This window comes from Rhipicephalus microplus, unplaced genomic scaffold, assembly GCF_043290135.1.
Source record: "Rhipicephalus microplus isolate Deutch F79 unplaced genomic scaffold, USDA_Rmic scaffold_141, whole genome shotgun sequence".
Taxonomy (NCBI): domain Eukaryota; kingdom Metazoa; phylum Arthropoda; class Arachnida; order Ixodida; family Ixodidae; genus Rhipicephalus; species Rhipicephalus microplus.
In genome coordinates this window covers 528,164-551,642 of record NW_027464712.1, presented here as the reverse complement: position 1 = coordinate 551,642, position 23,479 = coordinate 528,164, and the positions used below count along the sequence as shown (strand labels likewise).

At 44.7% G+C, this 23,479-nt stretch overlaps 1 protein-coding gene across 1 annotated transcript in view; it reads left to right on the top strand.

The window, feature by feature from the left end:
• The window catches only part of LOC119175636 (E3 ubiquitin-protein ligase RNF10), an 88,097-nt gene that overhangs the window by 10,088 nt on the left and 54,530 nt on the right, over positions 1–23,479 (top strand). The window contains exon 8 of the mRNA XM_075885425.1: positions 23,180–23,273. Coding sequence (XP_075741540.1) covers positions 23,180–23,273 — 94 coding nt within the window. The remainder of the gene's footprint in view (positions 1–23,179; positions 23,274–23,479) is intronic.

Sequence of the window (23,479 nt, the reverse complement as noted above, 5' to 3'; positions counted from 1 at the left end):
AAAAAAAAAGGTCATCGTAGCTGCCGAGGAAATCGGCAACAGTGCGGCCGGAAGACAGTCATCAAGGGAAGTGTCCGTGGATGGCGATGACAGAAAGAAGTGCTTCCCGCGTGCAGCGGAAAGCGAAAAAGCTGTCGCGGTCTAAAGAAAGGTGCTTTCAAATAGATTGAACTTGCTCTGACAGAGTTAATTCGAGAGCAGAGGGCGGTGCATTTGCCAGTCAACATGGAGCTGATGCAGATGAAAGCGAGGGGGTTGGCGAGAGAAAAAGAGATGTTGATCTCGGTCTTCAAAGCCAGCAAGCACTGGATGTACCGTTACACGTGCCGAGCTAGATTTTCCCTGTGCTGGCGGACCTCCATTTCTCAGAAGCTCCCTGAAGCCTTTGAAGAGCGTCTTATCTCATTTCAACGCCATGTGATTATGTTGTGCCGCTCGCAGAACTTCCGCTTGGGACAAATCGGCAACGCCGATCAAACGCCAGTTTACTTGGACATGCCATCACCCCTTACAGTTCATGGGAAGGGCTCAAAGCAGGTTAGTGTCCGTACCACCGGCTATGAAAAAGCGCGTGTCACAGTCATGTTATCGAGCACGGCGGACAGCCACAAGCTCCCACCTTATGTCGTCTTCAAGCGCAAGATAATGCCGAAAGGGGAGGAGCCATGGAATAATGTCATCGTGAGATGTCACGATAAAGGCTGAATGAACGAAGACCTTGTCCTAGACTGGGTAAAGTCCGTGTGGTGCAGACGGCCTGGCGCCCTGCTGTGTTTTTCATCCATTCTGGTGCTGGACGCGTTTCGCTGCTATTTGGCCGATTCTGTGAAGAGGCTCTTGCGCAACTGCGGCACGGAACTGGTCGTGATGCCGAGTGGGATAACATCTCAACTGCAACATCTCGACGTCTGTGTAAATAAGCCGTTCAAGGATGTGGTTAAGCGTTGCTACGCCGAGTTGATGCCGCCGGGCGGCTGAAACGGGCATCGCGAGCCATGCTATGCAAATGAATCGTAGACGCTTGGGAAAGCATCCCAGAGGATCTTGTGCATCGTTCCTTCAAGAAGTGTGGCATCTTTAATGCCCTTGATGGCACAGAAGACAAAAGCGCAGTTGAAGATGACAGCGATTGACACGGCAGATGTGTGATCAATAAGTGTGTTTTCGGTGATCCTTTCACAACGTTGTATACACGGGTACAATTTTTTTTTTAATTTCCCACCCTTAAAATTTCGCCTTGTATAATATTCAAGTTCGTATTAAACGCGAGTATTTATGGTATTCGGTACTGCAGAAAGTTCTGTCCTGGGATAATTTTCAAAAATGTGCAACTTTGAATTAACGCTGTATTACCGAATGTGTTATAATAAGGATTCATTGTACATTGCTCGTCTTTAAGATGTGGTTAGAGATGCTCAATCTGATGTTGATAATAGTTAAACCAACCTCACGTAGGTTGTTCGCTGTTTTTGAACATCCCTTTATGTGCAGGAAAAATGCACAATGAGACCAAACCAAACTTTAAATAAGAGCGAGAGAAAGAGTTCACATAATGTATTTGGCACGGTTGCAGTGTCTGGTTCGAGGGAAATCAAGCGACTTGACTAATATGAAGTGATGTTCCAAGATGCCTTTGAAAAGTTCACTAAATGTCTGCCGGGAGGATTGAGCTGTGATGGTTCCAGGTGATAAGACCAACCATTAATGGTCATGTGAAGCCTTTACCGCAGAGTCTTGGATCATCTGGAGGCGCTTCAAAACTTTGGTCTCGTCAGCTGTTTTTCAGTCTCTGAAGTCGTTATGCTTCTTCCCAGGACGCAAATAAAGTTCATCTGTCTGTCTGTCTGTTCTCCAAAATACCACTGCATTTTGCATGTTCACTATCATTATTATAGTCTTCTGGCATATTGGTTTCTATACCGTAATTACTCGAATCTAGCGTGCACCTTTTTCCTGGTTAAGCGAGTTCATAAATCGCATGCGCGTTAGAATCGAGTAGGAAAAAAATTAATAAATACGATCATTCTATTGCCATCGGCATTTCAAAAATGACTGCCCCCTCCGTGCGTCAGCATGGCGCGTCTGCAATTTCTGCAAATGTATTTCCCATGTGCGGCATTTCGTACAGGTGCTGAAAAGTTCGTCATCTTGTAGTGCACTAACATTGACGACATGGAAGGGCCGACTCCAAAGACTTGTCAAGTGCATCACGATGCCGCTTTTAAAAGACAAGTCATCGCGTGTGCAGAAATAGACGGAAATCAGGCCACATCGCGGTTGTTTGGAGTTCCCAAAAAGTGCGTGCGGGACTGGCGGAAACAAAGGCAAAAGATTGTCGACAGCAAAGCTTCACATAAAGGCTTCAGTGGACTACAGCAGGGTTGGTTTCTGCAAATTGAAGAGCTGCTCGCTCAGTATGTGCTTGAGCAACGAGCGGCACAGCGGCCCGTGACGACAGAAGTGCTCCAAGTGCGGGCTACGCAGTTAGCCTTAGAAAAAGGGCTAACACGGAGCCAGTTTAAAGCGAGCAGGTGCTGGCTAACTAACTTATGAAGAGGAAAGGCTTTTTCCTCTGAAGGGGAACATGCATATGCGAAAAGTTTTGTGGAGAAATACGATGAAAAGCTTCACAGTTTTCAAAGGTTTGTCCGAAACTTGCGGCGCAACAACAGCTACCTGCTTGGGCAAATCGGGAATGCCGATCAGCCACCTCTTTACTTTGACATGCCTGGCACCACAACCGTCGAGAAGAAGGGGGCGAAGCAGGTTCATGTGCTGACGTTGGTCCACGGTAAAACTACAGTGACGGCAATGCTCTGTTACGCGTCAGATGAGCACAAGCTTCGCCCGTACCTCATATTTAAATGGAAGACGCTCACGAAAGGAGTCGTTTTTTCGAGTGGTGTGATCGTGCGGGCCAGCGAGAAAAATGGGTGGGCGGTGCAATCGATGTCTTACGTTTTTTTTTTTTTTTTCGCGGTGGAAATCGGGTGCGCGTTACAATCGAGGGCGCGGTAGAATTGAGTAAATACGGTAGTCTTAGAAAAAGGTCTAATGCGGAGCCAGTTTAAAGGGAGCAGGTGCTGGCTAACTAACTTTATGAAGAGGAAAGGCTTTTCCCTCCGAAGGGGAACATGCATATGCGAAAAGTTTCGCGGAGGAGTACAATGAAAAGCTTCACAGTTTTCAGAGGTTCGTCCTAAACTTGCGGCGAAACAACGGCTACCTGCTTGGGCAAATCTGGAATGCCGATCAGACGCCTCTTTACTTCGACATGCCTGGCACCACAACCGTCGAGAAGGGGGCGAAGCAAGTTCGTGTGCTGAAATCGGTCCACGGTAAAACTACAGTGACGGCAATGCTCTGTTACACGTCAGATAGGCACAAGGTTCGCCCGTACCTCATATTTAAATGGAAGACGCTCCCGAAAGGAGTAGTTTTTTCGAGTGGTGTGATCGTGCCGGCCAGCGAGAAAAATGGGTGCGCGTTGCAATCGATGTCTTACGTTTTTTCTTTTCTCGCGGTGGAAATCGGGTGCACGTTACAATCGAGGGCGCGGTATAATCGAGTAAATACGGTACATTTTATCAAATCGAAACAGACGTACACACAGGCTTACATATCGTCTCAATAAAAAAAAAAAAGGACTTGCATGCTAAACCGAAAGTACGTGCAGCTTAATCTCAAAGGGAATTGCGTTGCATATTTTGGTTCAATTAAATTCAGTTAGTCTTTTTTCATAAATATTGTAGCATTTGGGCAAATTGAAATATCCAATAGATGCATGTCGCAAAGTTGTTGCAAGATGCAGAGGCAGCGTTAAACTGCACCATAGAAACAAGGTCTTTAAAACATTATTTCTTATGTGGATTTGACCGGGACCAGACTGATTTGTCGTAAAATGCGGGTCGTCACAAAACCAGGTCATGTACAGCCGAATGTCATTAATTTGAACATGCTTAATTCGAACTTCCATTTAATTTGAACTCGCGATGAGGTCCCGTCAAAGCTGTGTGTATTCCAAAGGACGAAAACGCCCGGTAATTCGAACGCGTAAGCACTTGCGATGATTAATTCGAAAATACTGCGCTTCGAAAATGTTCTCAGTACCCCGTCCAATCCCGCAACGGTACCTGCAACACCTCAAGGCTCAGCGCCAAGGAAAGGAAAAATAAAGAAAAGGCTGCGGTGGAATGTTTGCTATTTCTCAAATGCCGATGTGCGATGCACCCGTGTCACGCTTCTCCCTTTTCCGTCCCTGCCATGTAAAGACCCTTCTCCTTTCAATGCCGCACGCGAAGAGAGAGAGGGAAAAAAAAGAAAGCTGTCGCGTTGTTGAATGAATGTGTATTTGAGGGAAAGGAAAAAGAAGCTATCTTCTGCAGCCCTTGCCCCTTGAGCAGGGGGTCTCTCAAGCGCTGGTGCCACGCTCTTCCTTTCCCGTCCCTGCCACTTAACCCTTCTCCTTTCAAGGACGGGAGCGAAGAGAGCAAAAAAAAAAAAAAAGCTGCCGTTGAGATAGAGTGTACTAGAAGTGTTTAGTGGCGAGACCGCGCCTCGCCGCCTGATTCCTTCCGCGTTGCCCGTAGCGGCAGCGCTGCAATCAAATACAGTAATCCCTCGTTAACTCGAAGCCATCAAATCCGGGGAAAATTTCGAGATAGGCGGTATTTTGAGTTGAGCAAAACGCCGAAAATGTTCGCCCAGGTCACTGTAAAAGAAAAGCCAGTGCTGCTAGGAAAAGCTCCACTGCACAAAACAGCTACCGTAGTAAAGGCACAAGAATTCGGAGGAAAAAAAAATTTATTACCGAGGACCAAAAAATTGCGTGATGCTCGCATGTTTCGCTTAGGCGTTCGGTCCGAGAAAGGCATTCTCCAGTTGCTCAACACATCGCATGAGCCGTTGGTCGCCACCGCTGCATTCGACCTTGTTGCGGAGCAAGCACAGCATGTTACGTGTTTCCGTCGTCGTAGGCACTTCTCGAGGCTCTTCCTCATCTGCATGGTCATCTGCATGGTCATTTGCGTCGTTCACGGCCATCTCAACGATATCGGCGTCCGACAGCATTCCGGTAACGGGGACGTCGGCCTCGTAGAGCGCATACTCCTCAAAGGCGATCTCGCCGTCTTCAGTATCGCTCACGCAGCCAGTTGCCTTGCGCACTTCATTGTACAGCTCATCACAGCCGCTGAATTCGACGCCAATGGTCGATATTCGGAAGCGTCCGTTGCACAGACGCTTTCGAAGTTTTGCTGTCGAGACTACTCAGCAAAACTGAGCTCAAGATGCGTCGTGCACAGATCGCGAGGAAAACAAAAATACCAGCTCGCACATGCAAGGGCTAGGTTGCGTACTGACGGGCGCATGCTGCACACGCCGCCCATCGCGCATAAGTCGCGCGCAGGTGCGCACACGTGATCACTCCCACAGTTGCCTGACAAGGCTGATAGGAAACGGCTGCGTTCGCGGGAATTTCAAATTCGCCCTTCACGACTGCGTTCGGCACGTATAGTAAGAGCTAAGCGTTCGCACGGAGCCCTCGTTTCCTGTTGGGAGTAGACTTTGCCTTCTGCCCTCCCTGTCAAGATTTCGAGATATCCACTGTTCCCTCCGGAAAACGTTTCGAGATAAGAGGGGGATTTTTTTCGTAATTTAACCATTCAAGTTATTCTAAAATATTCACACGCATTCACAGCGACCACAGATTGCCAAAGTTAGTTGTTCTGCTGCACACTCCACCCCCTCAAAGAAAAAAAAAAAAATTCTGGGTAGCGCTGCGCTAAGAGTTTAAAGTTGGCGAAGCTGAATATAATGTGTCTCTACAAATGTGCACTGCAGATTTCACCTTTACGACAGTATGAGCTACGTCTCAAAGCTAGTTCAAGTCTAACGTAATCGGACGATAAATGCACCGCGGAAAAATAGTGGCTGTTCTTATTGCGTGGATATTGTTAATGGAGCGATGAACTTGAGGATGTGTGTGTGTGTTTGTGTCTGTGTGTGTGTGCGTGTGTGCATATGTGTGTGTGTGTGCGTGTGTGCATATGTGTGGGTGTGTGCGTGTGTGTACTGTGTACTTATTCAAGTGAAATTTCTCAAAACAATAGACACCACTGCCTGCCTACACTTTGAACACCTAATAAAGTTGCCCCGCCGCGGTGGTCTAGTGGCTAAGGTACTCGGCTGCTGACCCGCAGGGCGCGGGTTCGAATCCTGGCTGCGGCGGCTGCATTTCCGATGGAGGCGGAAATGTTGTAGGCCCGTGTGCTCAGATTTGGGTGCACGTTAAAGAACCCCAGGTGGTCTAAATTTCTGGAGCCCTCCACTACGGCGTCTCTCATAATCATATAGTGGTTTTGGGACGTTAAACCCTACATATCAATCAATCATCACCTAATAAAAGAATTACACTTATAATACAAAACATCGTCATAAACTTGCTGGCTTGCAATGGCGTAACATCAATAGAATATTTGCAAAGCAGCACAACTTAAGGGGGGAGGTGGCTTTGAAAAAAAACTTTTTTATTTGTTGACCTACAGCAATGAAATTTGGCATGCATACTCATAAGTGTCTAGAATAGGGAAATATGCAGTTTCATCATGATAGCTTCAGTAGTTCTCAAGTTACATAATGCTACACAATCCAATTACATGGTCTGCTCGTGGAAAGCCTAGCGCTGCAACAAAACGTGCCAGGAAGCTGCGAATGATGTTGATCTTTACTCAAAATAAAGCTACAGGGTATGACACTCTCGGAATTTTTTAATAAGTTCTCGTTTTTTTTTTAGAGATCATCATGGCTGCCAACCCACATTGTCAGAAACAATGGCACGGACAAATCATCGTCTAGAAAAATAACATGGCCACAAAACAGAAATTGAAGATTGCTGTACCCACAAGCAGTGTTCAGAGATTCAGGGAAAAAAAACAGAATCAAAATCGGTCCAGTCATTCTCGTGCTACTCTTTCCACGAGCAATGCACAATGTCCAAAATACACTTGTGAGAAAAAGCCTGTCGAAGTTTTCGACAGGCTTTTTTTCAATGAACTTTTTTGTTTCTCGTTGGATATTGATGAAAATTGGCACAGACACTAAGAATAACCTCACAGTGCTTTCATAAAAATTTTGAAGCGATACCACAAATACTTTACGAGAAACAAATTATTTCTTCACTGAACCATGTGGAGGGGCTGAGCATAATGTCAAAAAAAAAAAAAAACAGTATTGAGAAAGCTGCGTTTAAAGTTTCAACTTTTCTGTATGTCTCTAAGACACCTAAAAATTGTGATCTCAGGTTTGTCTTGTGATATTTGACTCCTTTTCATGAGTTACAAAGAACAAGTATGAATTTCAAACCAAGTTCTTTGTATGAAGGAGTGGTGTGATAAGTATGACAGAAAAGATTGTGATTGAATAAAACCATATACTGAAATTATTATACATACTTTTTTGTGCTGAAGTTGTAATTAGCGTAATTAAGTACTTGATTACAAATATTCACTGAACTTTTTTTTATTTGGAGAGAGGTTTATTGCATCAGAAAAATGGATCACACCATGACGGCCTATGCCTTCTTTCCAAATAACAAAGTTATGGGCAGAAGACTGGTGGCACGGGAATTTCTAGCAGTATAATTAATGACACGAAACGGGCATATAAAAATTCGTGCCCCTGATTCACACATGCTCTTTCGCCGCTCTAGCCGTGAAACGCATCATCATACAGCCGGTCGCGGAAATTCTAATCTACAGCAATTCATTAACCTCGGAACATTCATAGACGTTCGTGGAGATATCAAGCACGGCTCCAAGCACGTCTGAATCGCATCACAAAAGCTTACTGACGGCACTCCATATGACCGTGGGGTGCGTGGCCACGTGGAGGACAGTGCAGCCGGCGCGTAATGCACTTGCCGGCGGCGTTCGATGACGATCCGCGAAATGAGTAACTACGAAGACAAAAAATCGGCACGCACTGCACTTGGCATCGCATTTTCGAATGACGACGCGCGAAACTGCTAGCCGCTGTTCCGAGCGATCCTTGAAGAGGGGGGGGGGGGGGGGTGTGACGAGCTTGACTGTGTTGTCCGCTGCCGATGCGTAAAATGCCCGTACAATATTCGGAGGAGCTAGCGAGTGATGTGGTACATTCCTTGCGAAGAAGCACGTCACCAAGAGTGCGCTTGCGCGTCGTTCCTGCCCGCAGTCTCGCTGTCAGCGGAGTTAGGCCTAAAGCCGACTCCGATGACGCGCCGCACTCGTTGACCGCCGCGCGCCCGCTCGTAGTAATCTGATCGTGCATCCGGTGCGGCCACTCGTAGTAATCAGATCGTGTCGCCGCTTACAGCTTCGTTGCTTGCGAAGAAACACGTCGCCACGAATGCGCTAGCAGGTCGTTCCTGCCCGCAGTCGGCGGAGTTAGGGCTAAAGACGACTTCAATGACGCGCGGCGCTCGTAGACCGCGCTGACGCTCGTAGTAACCTGATCGCGCATCCGCTTACTGCTCGTAACTAAAGCGTAGTTATATCTTAAGTGATTATCAAGCCGTGAACACGTCACGAAGTGGCGATTTTCGAGAGCCATGTCCTCGCGACGCACAAGCAGCAGACGACGATCTCCCGGAGCGAGCATCGGGCCAATGGCGAGGCGAGCTGAGGCAACATGGCGGCCACGGCCAATCAAGGGCCTCAAAACGACCTTCAAACCATGACCTACTACACTCCTGACCTGTTCAGATAGCGGGGTTCCTATGGGAGCGCGTGTCCCCGCTCTCGTTCAATCGCTCGCCGTAGGTGGCGCTACCTATAACCTGTTCGTCTGCTACTGTGCGGCCGGCAGGAGGGCGACGGACTGATACCATGCGTCTGCTTCTGTGACAAACTGCCTATACGTGTGATTGTTTTTTGCTGAAAAGGCTAACGTGTGCTATGTGTTACATTTTAGTAGTTAGGCTATACTGGTTGATTGACTTCTAAAGCTGTATATTTGCGTAGAAATGTCTTGCTGCATGGTTGTTTTTGCCATTCCAGCCTAAAAAAACTTCAATTTAGTATTCATAAAGCTTTTGACTAATAATGTACTCATTGGTAATAGAATATCAAACTGATTTTAGGTTGTTTAGGACGCGTCAGGTGAAACGCAGTGCCCCTGTTGAGCACTTACCTTGGACACTCGCCCTGGACAGGTGTTACACTTGTAGTCAATTGATAGAAGAGAATAATGCACATACGCCCACGGACGCATATCAAGGAGAGACACAGGAATTGAAGCTTTAACTCTTACTGTGACCTACACAACAAAAATTGTGCGTCAAATTTCGCTACGGGAGTTTGTCTGCTGGAACGGGGAGCGCTGGCCGATGCGCGTTTCTATGATTTTATATGTCCGTGCGATGAGACGATATGGTAAAGGCAGTGATGTGCCTATCGAGGGCAACACATTGCGACCCCAATAAAGTTTTTATCGTCATCATTATCATCATCTTGTCGAGCATAGTTAATAATAATAATAATAATAATAATAATAATAATAATAATAATAATAATAATAATGTTTTATTTTTCATCAATAGTTTGATGAAGGACAGCGGCAGGTAAAAGCTGCTCTTCGAAAGAGGCAGCTTGACATAGGCCCACAGACGCCTTTAGCACGACAGCACTGGCAAACAGTTAGCAATGTTATCTAAGCAACAATTACAAAAATATCAAGTTCAAATTCTAAAAATAAAAATAGCAACCATGATAACAATGTAGCAACTGCAAAGAAATCTTGAAAACTATACATGTGTATATCGTGCAATTGAGTTCGGGTACAGAGTAAGAAATCTATGCCAGCTTTCACATATTTATCAATTAACGTAGAAACTGTGTAGAACAACCTATCTGTGGAGTAGTTTGTTCTCGAAGTTTTTATTTTCCATGTTTCTTTATGTCATGTTTCGAACAAATTATTTGGCTGCAGTTTCGAGAGGTCGTACAAATAATGTCGACTTTCTTGAAATTGACGCCTGACCACCAATGCTAACTTAAAATCGTAGAGACGATGTAGGGGTGGTATTCCAGCCTGTTGAAACAATTCACTTCTGCGAGCATCATACGACCAGTAAAAAATTATTCTAATATACGTCTTTTGCATCAGGTACAGTTTTTGTAAGCGCGTGTTAGTCGTAGTCCTTCATACCAAGAAACAATAAGCAAGATGCCAACAGAACAGTCATTTATAAAGTAAGAATTTTACCTTGTATAGTAGAACAGTTTTGCCACTGTACACCGTGCCCTCTACGCGAGATAACTGACCCAGCACACTGTAAATGCGATCGTTTCAAAGCATATTGCTCGAAAATGTAACTCCAAGAATTTTTATACAATTTACTAACTCAATAATAGTATCGCCATACTTGAAATGTATGTTTTCATTAACAGACTTATTTTTAGGGCGGAATAGTACCGCCTTTGTTGTACTAGTGGTTATGTTTGATTGATAGCGCCCAAGGGCGACACCCGCAGTTGGGGCGCGTACACATGCTGAAAATGTGCCATTATACTCGTTTGTCAATGAAAAGCAGATCCCTCAAAGTGATATCAAGGTTTCTGCTAAAAGAATTTGGCGAGTGTATGCGTGTGATTCGAGCAATGTTACAGCACTTCAAAATGAAACAAAACACATTTGTCGCTTTACTTATGCGTGCCACAATATGCCAGTTAAAGCTGATGTTTCAAACAAAGTTTCTGCACTTTCGAAGAATATCCTACTTGCTGGCACACAGTGACGGCTTGTGTCTGCAATAAAGAAAAACATATGTACGCGTACAGAGCTGCGTGCATTTGGGTCATAGTTCAATAAAATGTGCTAGCAAGGTTCTGGGCGCGTACATGATACAATGGAGGCATGCAACTAAACTTTTAAAATCTTGCGAGATTTTGGCTTTTCGGCTATTCTCTTTCTCTTTCCTTCTTTGGCTGTTTTGTCCCGCACGTAGTTTGAGAAGAAAGGACGGCTAAATTTTTGCAACACTAGCCGCGCCATGGCTTCTCGGTGCTCGCTAGTAGCGCCTTTATGGCTGAAAAGAGGGTTCAAGGCCACTGCAGGTAGCACAGTTTGCACAAAAAGTGCCATCGGCCTCTTTTTGGAAATGGCCAATGGCGCAAATGCTTCCGCGGCCCTTTCTAGAGTGCTCACAAAGGAAAGAAATGAGATCGTTGGGTATGAAAGCCCTCCCCTGTCTAAATTAAATATCACAGCAGTAGCTGGTCCAGATGAGCTGGGAGCCTTGATTTTGCCGATGCAGTCGTCGCAAGTAATGCAATCCTCAGCTGCTTTCACCAGGAAGCCCGCTATAAGGCCAAGCGTGCTGGCCCTTATGCCTGGCTGTGGGGCACCTGTGGGAAGGTAGAAATGAAAAGTGTGCAAGAATTTTATCAGTATATAGATAAGCATGCATGATTAAACCGACACGTGTCCGTATACAAAATATGAGAAATATATATATATATATATATATATATATATATATATGTATATATATATATATATATATATATATATATATATATATATATATATATATATATATATATGGATGTTAATGCGCTTTCAGATAACAACTGTTGCCCCACCGCGGTGGTCTAGTGGCTAAGGTACTCGGCTGCTGACCCGCAGGTCGCGGGACCGAATCCCGGCTTCGGCGGCTGCACTTTCGATGGAGGTGAAAATGCCGTAGGCCCGCGTTCTCAGATTTGGGCGCACGTTAAAGAACCCCAGGTGGTCGAAATTTCTGGAGCCCTTCACTACGGTGTCTCTCATAATAATATGGTGGTTTTGGAACGTTAAACCCCACATATCATCAAGATAACTGTTCATTCAGCCGACGTTTGCGTCGGGAGAGCCCCGTCTTTTTCAAGGTATAATAATATTTACACATTTTCCGCGTCGATTTATAGCTTGTCACGACAGGAGGGAAGAAGTCCGGAGAATAGTATAAACAACAACATAAAAAAAACTGAGGGAGAAACGTTTAAAAATAAAAAAAAATCTAGGAGAAGAAGCAAGAGAAAGACGACGGGATTAGGAAGGGACAGCATCTCAAGAGAGTAAGGCGAACGCAAACGAGCCATGCCATCATCTGTGTGCCAGTTATGACAGCGATTCAAAACCGCCGAAAATTTCTTCCCCGATTGCGGGAAAGGGACGTCGGTTAGTCGAGTTGTGTGGGCGCCTGGTGAAAGCATGTTATATTTTTAAATGTAAGCCATAGTACCTGCTTGTACCATGGACTTATCGTTACATACATACACAGTATAACTGATTGAGAAGCATGTTTTCATCTACATCGTGCACTGACGCAAACGCTGCCTCACGCGGCTTGCATGTAACACAGTAAGCAGCGCAGAGTTTATAATATATGCATAATATCGTATAGTGGGGAATTGTTGGACGGTGTGTAATAATTTTTAAATAATGTAAATCATTCCATTACACGGAATCAACGAGATATGAAAAGCGCACCACGGCAAGTCTGCAGGGCTTCTAGATGTGGCCGCATCGTCTGGGTTATAGTAGCAGATGTCGATGCCGCGCACTCGCCTGACGACCCTTGATTCTGGTTTACTAGCGAGTGCATTTCCAGAGGTTGTCCGGCTTGCTTTACTGCTGTGGAGCACGACGCCTGCCTTGCACTGGGCGATCCAAGAGGAGACGTTGTTTGCTCTGTACTGCCGCTTGGTGATGAGTGCATCATTCCCATCACGAGGACTTTCTGCAGTGATGAAAGCGCAGCACGGGCGTCTGTCTGATCGTTGCTTCCTTGAAGCTGTCTGATGGTGGAAAAAAGTGCTTCGACAGGGTCACTGGAGAATTTGGCAGTCAACACGTATAGGAAACCTGAACGGATGAGAAATTGTGTGCACTGTACTGTGGACATTGTGGTCAGTTGGAGAGCTTCGTATGTTTCAAGAGATATGAATGCCCTCTTATGTGGTGCCGCGGCTTTCCATGCTGCGAAAAAGGGCAGAAATTCCTGCTCCAGCCATATCAACCTGAAAATAAAGCAGTTTATTGTAGAAAATATGAAACCTAGCGGGATAAATGGAATGTACCTGTCATCATCTGGGGAACTGAACGGCATCCTGTTTTGGTCCCGGCTTACTACGTGGAAGGTTGTATTTCTTATGTTGTGTATGGTGAACCATTTAAATATCATTTCCATCAGCTCGATGGTTGGCAGGCAGTCTTCAAACCCGAAAATGCCAAATCTGCGGCCGTATTGTAAGAGGTATCGTAAGGCCGATGTCACCTAGAAACCAAGGAGACGCGACATATTAAAAATGATCGGAATTATTTAGAGAGAGGTTTCTAAGCTTGGACGTTCGTATACAGCAAGTGAGACGAGTTACAAGTGGCACTGCAGTCATCAATAACGTGCACTTTTAAGTGAGTTTGTGTTAGTGAACATATATTTATAGAAGCTCTAATGATACGTAATTATTGTGTGGTAAGCAATACGCGCAGGTACATTCGTTAAGAAAGGGAAATTGTATGTTCAGATAACCATGCGCTGTTAGCAGCAGCAGTAGCAGCAGCTCATGTGCATGTTTTTATGTGACCATACTGATAAATATGTTAGCAGTTATATACGTATTGAATTACATTTTCACCATTTGCTTCCGTTTGGGTTCTACAAACAAATAAACCAGAAACTAACATGAATATTCACGTATCGTTTGCGGTGAATTACTATTAAAAGGCAGTTTTTGTACTGCTTCATTTGAACGAAAAGCTGCAAAATTTTTTCTGCTTCTGCATGAACATTCACTTGACGTAATATGATGTAAAATGAGTTGTGGCGTAATATTAGCGCATAAAAGTTTGCCCGAGCGCGCCAAAGAATTTGAGAAGTATAAACGTCACTACTGATAGAAAACTGCGAGCATGATTCTAGCTCAATTAGATGTATTTTTTTGTGTAATACAGGTTGCAGGAAGCATACATAATTTACAGCTAACGAAAAGGCATTTCCTGCATGACCTGTGTGCGTCACGCATTGTGATGTCTACAAGGAATACAGAGAATCTGGGAGTGTGTGACACTAACGCTAAATGGGTTTACACCTTTTCTTATACATGCCTGTGGAGAGAACACTTCAACGGCCCTCTTCACGCTTAATTTCTCGAAGTTCGTCGGGTAAACGTGCTTCTGCGTAAGGTTCCGAACAAGCTTGAACGACGACTGTTTTTCTGTTATGTCCAGCAACTTTCTCAAATACGTGGGGCTGTAGTAATGCCCATTGTTGAACAGAACGCGTTTGGTGGACAACATCTGGTTGCGGAGATTTTTCAGGATGTGGCAGTGGTCAAAAGAAAGGAAGAGCCTCCGATTCATATCCATTGGATGTCTGCAACAACAACAAAAAAAAATGAATAAATAAATTGGAGAAAGGCGGCGTTTGCGGTGTGAATAATTAGTTGCATATACGGTTTTCTGTTTTTTACCAAAGTAATGTAAATGTTAGCCATTCGAAGGACGTGTGCGTTGTTAATTATTACCTTATTATAAAATTTCTCCACTCATGCCATGATCCTGCAGGTCTGTGTGTGTGTTTTATTGAGATTACCTACACCTTAAATCTTCCGAAACTTTAAGTATACTCACCCATTCATACAGTCGCATGCAGGTGCGCATACATTACGCAAACGCGTAACGTCAATTGATTTGTAAAGACGGGCTATTTACAGCGATTGTACTGTTGATAGCAATCTTGTTATGGACACGGCTTTCTTATATGGCAGCGCTGATTAAAAAAAAAGAAGGGGGGGGGGGGGCTCTGATGCTGATACAGGCTTTTTTTTTTGTGCGACCAAGTCTTTTGTTTTTTTTTTCACTCAAACACGGCATGCATGCGCGTGCATACATTGATTGATAGATATGTGGGGTTTAACGTCCCAAAACCACCATATGATTTTGAGAGACGCCGTAGTGGAGGGCTCCGGAAATTTCGACCACCTGGGGTTCTTTAACGTGCACCCAAATCTGAGAACGCGGGCCTACAACATTTCCGCCTCCATCGGAAAAGCAGCAGCCGCAGCTGGGATTCGATCCATGCATACATTGAGGGCACACTGCGAATACATATAAAAAAATATTTACACTAGGCATTGCGCACAGCTTAATGCGAGCTGAGAGCAAAAATATATACTTAGCAACTTACGGCACAACTGGCATCATACGACCATTCCCTAACATGGTGAACATCTTTTTGTTCGAAGCGTGGTTGTCAGCTACAAGTCGGACCACTTGGAATCCTGCTTCTTCGATGGACTTAATTACTTCAAGTGTTAGTTGATGCAGGTGGTCTCCTTTTACTGACTGCGTGAAATAATATCCCACGGGTAGCCTGAAAAAGATAAAAATTAGCAGTATTCTGTAGCGTCGGTGTCAGCTGGGCTTAAAATCTCACTCCGTTGGAGAGAGGAGGAGAGCCAATTGCTCATCTCGAGTGCTTGTCAAATAAGTGCACAATGCTAAAGTTGACTTGCCGGGGGAAAGGGGGGGGGGAGCCCTCCTTAAAAAATAGAAGACGACTCCCCCTGCCCCTCCCCAGACTTTCAGCCCTGGTCGCGGAATAGCACATCATTGGTTAATTAAAGACAACGTTTTCTTTTTATATCTATAGGTGGGGTTAGTCTTTCAGTCACAGCGAAACGTATAGTGATAGACAAAGTGATGATTCACTTACGTGTAGTGCGTTGATAAGCCTACAAATACAAAGGCGAGAAGGTGTGTGGCCAGCTCGTTCTGAATGCCCACTTCTTTTTCTAGGCCTCCCATTTCGACTAGGCCATGGACTTTGTCTCCTTTTTTTTCGTACGTCAGTGCTTGCTTTAAAGACATTTCATCCACAATCAAAGAGCCCATTTTTTCCTAACAAAAAAAATGGGGGGGGGGGGGAATTCACTGTTAACAGACATGCGTTATATATCGGCGGAGACAGTTAATTATATAAATAACCTTCTTTGTTGTTCCGTACATGACCCATAATTTAACAGAAATGATTAGGGTTTAGAGCAAACATAGCGCACTGCCGTATACTCTTAAACAATACATCTTACGTTCGAGTAATCCTTGCCACAGGTCTGGTCCCTGTTTATTCACTTTAAATCACTTTTCATTCGGCTATACTAGCATGTATTTTGATCAGTCAAACACTGCCGCGTGCGCTGCTTCCTTCGTTATTCGCGTGCATATTGTAAATAATTCTGATCGAAGTAACGTACCCGTTCGGACAAGTGTGTGCTTTCCGTGTGCAGCCTTTGCTTCATTAGCGACGAAACAACTGCTCCAGTACAGTAGCCAATGTAACGCTTCAGTGTCATGCGACTTGGAAGGGTGAGGCACCCAGACCTCCGCAACATTTCGTACCCGCAGGGTGATTTAGCTTGCCACATTATGGCCTGCCTGATGGTCACCTCTTTCCAACGGTGATTTTTCTCACGCAGGCATTGCAATTGCTCCTTCAAAAATTCAGCCTTCTTGTCGTTCTCGTCCAGCATTTCCTGATGATGAAAGGGCAGTTGAAATGCGTAAATCACGCGCAAGATAACATACTGGAAGAAAGCGGAAGTGCAGGGGAGAATGGAAGCTTGACCCGCTGAAACATCGTAGAGCAGGGAATGCCGGCGCATCCAACAATTCGACATTTACGTACTGGACTTGCCCTTGTCAAGACAAGTTTAGATGTTGTGGGAGAGTGAGCAAACGTTCACACACACGCTACTAAAGGAGGCTGTTGCTGTCCTGACAAAGAATAGTGCACCTGATTGTCGAAACCTTGCATTTGGCATCATTCCTTATTCAACAATTCATAATCGCGAGAAAAGATATGCGTTTACTCTTAAGACAATAATAGATGTTTCATGTCACCACGTGGACATTCAATTGCAGCTATGCTACATTAATGAATTGCGCAACTTCAGACTTGCGTCATGTTCAGTAACCGGCCACCGACTCACACATACGGACTAGCGGAAACTGTTCACTTACACTTTCCAAACCATTCCTTCCTTTTTGAATGCAATGCTGCTCGCTCAAGTTTATAAGGCAGACATCACATGTGCGTCAAGCGTGGCTTCCTGTACGAGCATAAACCGATCGGCCCATAGCACCAACACAACACAGCTTGCAAATTACTGTCTTTCCAGTTGTCAGTCCAATGTCCCTAATTGTTTGCGACGACAGAAATTTGAACTCGTTGTTCGCAGGATAAAGGAATAAACTCGGGGTGCGCCAATCACGCAAGGGGGTACACACCGACCTTCGTATCTTAAACACTTGCTCATGTGCGCGCTTACCCACCAACCTTCTTTTATTCCGTGTCCTTATGTCAGGCCTACACCTTCGTATGACCAGAAAGATTGCCAGCATCGGCGTACACTAAAATGTCACGTAAATTTATATGAAGAAGAAAATCTATAAACAGAGTTTCTCTCGAGCAGACATCATGACAGCGGACTTGTCATCCTTAAGGCTATAATTGTATTTCAGTCTTTCAGAAAACAAGCCTGCTTGTCGAAACGCCGCCTCGAAACAACTTTGCTAAAACTACTGATTAAGCGAGTTGGTTCATGATTATTTTCAGTGTTTGTGTGTGTGTAAACAGCGATTAAAGAATGGGAACAACCCCTGTTCACAGGTTTTTTACTGCAAGCTTCCATCCTCCCCTTTCTGACGTTTCTTACAAAAAAGTATAGGGACACTAAGTTAATAGACTGATAAATGAGTACCTGATAATTCTCTATCGTTCCTGTTCCGATCATACGACTATTAGAACAGAAAAAATTAAGACTAGGTTTAATGTTCTGAGTTTGGCGAACAATCTTCGACACGTGCACGTCGCTTTATGTTGCGTCGCTCCTTGTGTACTTGGCCGCATTGGCTGAGAACATTTCTTTGAAACTTGCTACTTCAGACCTTGCATCTACTAACACAGCAGTCTTAGACATTACCTGAGGCCGTCAAAGTATGACGTCACTGCTAGCCGATGCGCGAGAACTTAAGGGTAGCATCGCCACCTTTACAATCTCTTATAGTTTCGAGAATTCCTTCGCTCACCGGACGTCCTCTCGTAGTACGGGTGATGTTGATAGAATTGACTTACTCCTAAATTGTTATTATGTTCAGAGTCATTTAAAATTAAGTGCGAATATAAAAGGATTAATATAACATTCGTCCACTGACGTAACTGCGTACCTGCAGCGTTAGAGCGCCATTCGCCTCGGCGAGGGCTTTCATCTCGAAAAAATCTTTCTTTAGCTTCTCTAGCTGTGAATGCAAATTACTGTTCATTTCTTTCAGCCTGCTGCACTTCCGCCGCAACGTCTTAGTTGCCGCGACCAGGGAGCGCATCTTCTTCAAACCGATCGACGTTTGCGACGTCATGGAGCGCCGCACTGGCCTCTTCTGGTGTTCCCCTTGTATAACTGAACTACAGTCCTCCATGTTGTCCTGACTTGATGGAAAATGCAACCACTCGGCCTCTTGTGCAGTTTCAATTGGGTTTTCAGAACTATATACTTCCCCAGGCTCCGCTGATGCTCGCTCTTCTTGAGAAGAATCTGCGTTGGACGTTCCCCTGTTAAGCCGAAAAAATAGCGAAGCATGACAGATATATTGTCCCGCTAAACGCATAAGGGAATACTGCTAACATTATTCTTATCCGTTGTTGTGTTAGACTTCAAGTTTTACTTACAGTATTTTTACTTGTATGGGTGCCAGCGTTGTTTCCCCCTGCGTTCGTTTTAGCCGCTTTTTCCGCGGCATTGGATCTTGCCCACGTGGATCAGGAGAAGCGGGAAATAAGGAAGGCACGGCTGTGGGCTTCAACATCTTCCTTTTCGTCACTGTTCTGTAATCTTCAGCGGTAAAATGCAGGCTGCATACCTTCGACCGGTCGCTGGGCTCCCAGCGATGCTTTCCTGAACCTTCATCAAAGGTAAAGGCGTATACGCATGGCTAGCAAGATTGCAAAATAACAGTCCATAACACCTTGTTTGTAATTAATTTTTCCAAAATGTAACAAGCCAAATGGGGAGGTTAAGAAAAAGCATAGCCACGATTTTATTCTGGGGAAGTACCTGTATACCCATTTAGTGCATTTTCATATTTTCTCGCAGCCTTTGTAAATGTCTTTTTAGATGACTACATTCGTCGATTGATGTTTAGTGATGGTACGTGGTCGAGTCCAGTGGCATACTTGAAGCCCTTTATTCGAAGAGCTCATTGGCTATACAAGGTTTCATAACAAAGCTGAATTTCCTAATGGCTGCTCAGTAACGAAGCGCGACCCAATACGACAGAGCCGAAACCGAGGCGCACTTGAGCGCCTTGGTCTTGGTTTAGAGCGCAAACCTCTAACCTGTACAATGACTCCGCCGTTGACGACGATGACTTCAGTGGTTTTTGTTCTTTTGCATTCTCCAAAACGAATCTTTGTCATGCATGATGTAATCTCAGATGCAGCACGCACATAAATAGAGTATCTGTCGCTGATTATTCCAGGTTCCTCATTTCGGTTTCACCGGCTGGGTCTCTTAACCCTCACAGAGCCGATGGGCTCATTGCACGAAGGACTTCAATTATGTCATTATACCCGACCGCCTGCCAGCCCTATATAGAGTGAACAGTTAATCGCCACATTTCGTTACCGGCGTAACGTTTCTAATTACCTTAAGTAAGCTTATACAGAAACGAACAAAGCTGTATGGGAAGATAGAGGTTTGAGATGAGAAATACATTTGACCAAATTCGGTCGCTAACTTCAGTGACACCCAGTGTTCAAGAGTTGTCCATCGCTAAACACACACACACACACACACACACACACACACACACACACACACACACACACACACACACACACACACACACACACACACACACACAGAGAGACAAACTGTGGAGGCAGCACGTAAATATTTCATATCATTAATTTTTTTATGGATTTCGGCGGCATTTGTTGAGGCAGCCTTCGGGAAGGGTGCTCGAACCCCTCGCAACCCACCGCTACGCATTTTTACATAATTTACAGATTTCGTATATTTACTTTTTTCTTGTGTGCTATATTTAAATTTCTTGGCACTATTTGTGGAGCCTGCCATATTAGCCGCGGTACTTTAAAAAAGCTTTCATGTTTTTTAGCTCAGTGAATTAGCATAACACACGGAAATAAAGTTTACTAAAGCACCCTGGTGCTTCTTGCTAGCTTGCAACTCGTTCTGAATTGAAACGACTCTCAAAAACACAAGACTCACCTTTTCTTCCAATTGCCTCGATCCATTCTTCCCGTATGTCTGTGGCAGGAAACTCGTGAAAACTTACTTTACTTTGTTTGCCTTGTTCCGATTTGCAATATGGCACGCAGCAATACACCATACTTACATTTGAGGTGTCAGCTCATCTAAAAAAAAAAAACTGCACGCGGCCACTATTAGAGCTGACTACTGCAGCTATCTGCCGTCTGCAAGTTTCTGCACACGACCTACTGTGTTTCTGCGTATCTTCTGCAATTTGTGTATGCGTATCGTCTGGAACCATCGTGATTCAGTGTGAACAATGAATGCCTAACAATAGTTTTTTTATCTCGTTGGACTACGTTTTCATTCAAGAAATATTTTCATAATAAATTTTCCTTCATTTGTAGAAAAGTTCCCGTCTGCTTGCCACTGTGACCCTTTGTGTGCTTTTTTTACGGTTCTATTTCTGCTTCAAACGTCCACACGAATGCAGCCAACTCTGACGAGGAATCATATCGCTTTATTTGCCATATTTTACACATTCATACACAATTCATGCACAATAAGAACGATTTGCACTGCCACAGCGATGGCTGAAGCAGACGACAGCGAACAGGTGCTGCCTAGCGCCACGCCGCTCGTAGGTGACGGCCCTAGCGGCAGAAGGTATGAACTAGAACGTGGGCGCTGGAAGAGGTGCTCTCTGGGCAGGTCAGGAGTGTAGTAGGTCATGCTTCAAACATTTGCTTTTTGCTCGCTTGTTGTTAAAGGGAGGAGCCAGCTGAGGCGGGAAAGTTAAACACGGAAAAATGCTCTTTCCGATGAGCCCAAGAAGCCGGCTCCCGGCCCAAGCATAGCGAAGCTATTATTTTTTGAAAATCGCCGTTTTCTCGCCATTTCCAGAAATATTTTTGCTACCTAGGTGGGTGAAACGAATTTTCCGAAGCACTTCTGCGCGGTTTTCAGTGTAGATATTTTGGAACCAGATAGAAAAAGGGTTCCAGAAACTGAAAACTTGAGTTTCAAAAAATCGATTTTTTTGCCATTTTTCGCGATCCCAAAGCCGCGTCCCCCCTTAAGCAGTCGATACAAAATGAGAACTGGTTACAGTGAATTTACGCAGATTAAAAGACGGGCTATATATACAACCGGCATTTTATAATATGTTTGGAGGTACACGCGTTGCTTCAGCTCGGCTCCCAGGCTCGGACTTCTGCTATAATAACCACTTAGAGCTTGCATAAATGAAGCAATGTAAGCGCAAAAGCACAACATAAGCATTTCAGAAGGCATTGATTGCTATTTTCCACAAAACTGGCATGATAAAACTGATCGAGTCACCGATATCAATGTTGCGACAACTTTACTTACACTCAGGTTTCACATGAAACAATCGAGCGCATGTGGACTTGTATGAGGAATAGTGCTCTGCGTATCGTAAAAACTGCCGACAAAACGAGCATGTGATTTAGTCGCAGTCTTGAGTTTTGATACTTCTCCTTTCTTTGTAGTTCGCCAGTAGCCACTTATGATCTAGCGCAACTCAAAGCACTGCTTGAGCGAAAAGCTAGGAGGATCCGTGCAAATTCTTATTGTACATGTGTGCGTGTTTTGTTTTTTGTTTTCGTAGGGGGAGCGGTCGGCGGGTTCTTCAAACAGTGAATGTCTCAAAGCAATTTTGGCGTGCCTGCACAATCTCTTGTGCGCCACGGCACGTAGCAGGTGTGCATACACTACTAAAGCCTCAGAAACGCAATAAACGCTTTAAAAACGAGCAATTATACGCTGTCGCAGGCTATGGAGCGCATGCTCCCACTGCAGACGCTCCCAAGATCTTCAGTACCAAGCGACTACACGCCGCCGCTACTGTCACCCACCGGAGAATCAGCCGAGATGCGGCGCAGCCGCCTCGTTCATTCCACGGCCCCCTTCTAGTACACTGTAGTTGAGTGTTGATTTTCTCTCAAATGCCGATCTGTTTCTCTCTGCGTGGAGACGCTCCTCCTTTCTGGTCACATGCTGGCCATGCTGCAGCTGCGTAGCGGAGAGCAGAGCAGTAGCAGAGAGGCTCCGCTACGCAGTCGTTGCCTTCGTCTGTAGAGATTGTCGGCGTTGGACACTTCCGCGCGCAACTTCTCTTGCCAGGAGAATGCCGAAGTCGAAGTAAAAATGCTTTGCAAGCTGTGTGCGAAATTGATTGAATCACTGCAAGGTAAACTGTGCAGACACGCATCACCAATTACTTCAATAGAAGATGGATGTCCTGTGATTTGTGAATAAATGCAAGTCTTCTCAAACTTCCCCCTCATGTGTGTTGGCTCAATGCACATGCACCACTGCATGGAGAGCCCCCGTTTATTTAGCTTTCATTAGTTCGAACTTCTTTTAATTCGAACAAATTTTCGGGCCCCTTCGAGTTCGAATTATTGAGATTCGACTGTATAATCAAAGTTCTACTGTATTACTTTCTCATTGATCCCTCGTATTTTTAACCTTAATTACTTGTTATACTGGCTCATATGCTCTAAGTCTAGTGAATTTTAAAAGGACACTTTACATGTTATCACTTTCATTATTCCGAAAGTCAAGCTATGTGACTATTGCAAGTTGCTTCCACTTCCTTTGAACCAAAAAGAATGCCATTGGCACAGGCCTAGTTTCACTTAAAAAAAAAAGTGCAGGTGAGTTAGGTCCAAATATGCCCATTTTCCTGTATAATACGCATGTAGACTATTTGAACTCTATTTGAAATTGTTTGCCCGAACCGCTATTTGCTTCAATTTCGTGTTGAACCTAAAATTCACTATTTCCACAAGCCATAAAATACACTTTTCAGAAGAAGCTTTAGTGTAACCTTTGTTTTCTGTTCTCCCGTGCATTCCTCGATTAAGGTGCCGGTGTGCGGAGACCAGCAACAGTCTCCGAACAACACCAACGACGACAATGGTGACCAGGTGCCCGACATGACAAACATCCCACTTTCAGGTCAGTGTGGCTGCTTGAAAAATCTCGCACTGATAGTGTTGGGCATTTGGGTATGTGAGGCTTGCCTCTCTGCGAAGTGAAACTGTACAGGTCATTCTAAAGTGATAATTTAATTGATACTTTGGACTCTTGGGAGTCTGCCAGAAAGTTTGATTGCCCAAAATATTGAGCCTAGTAGAAAACCGTTTTATTCCTCAAGCCCCTCC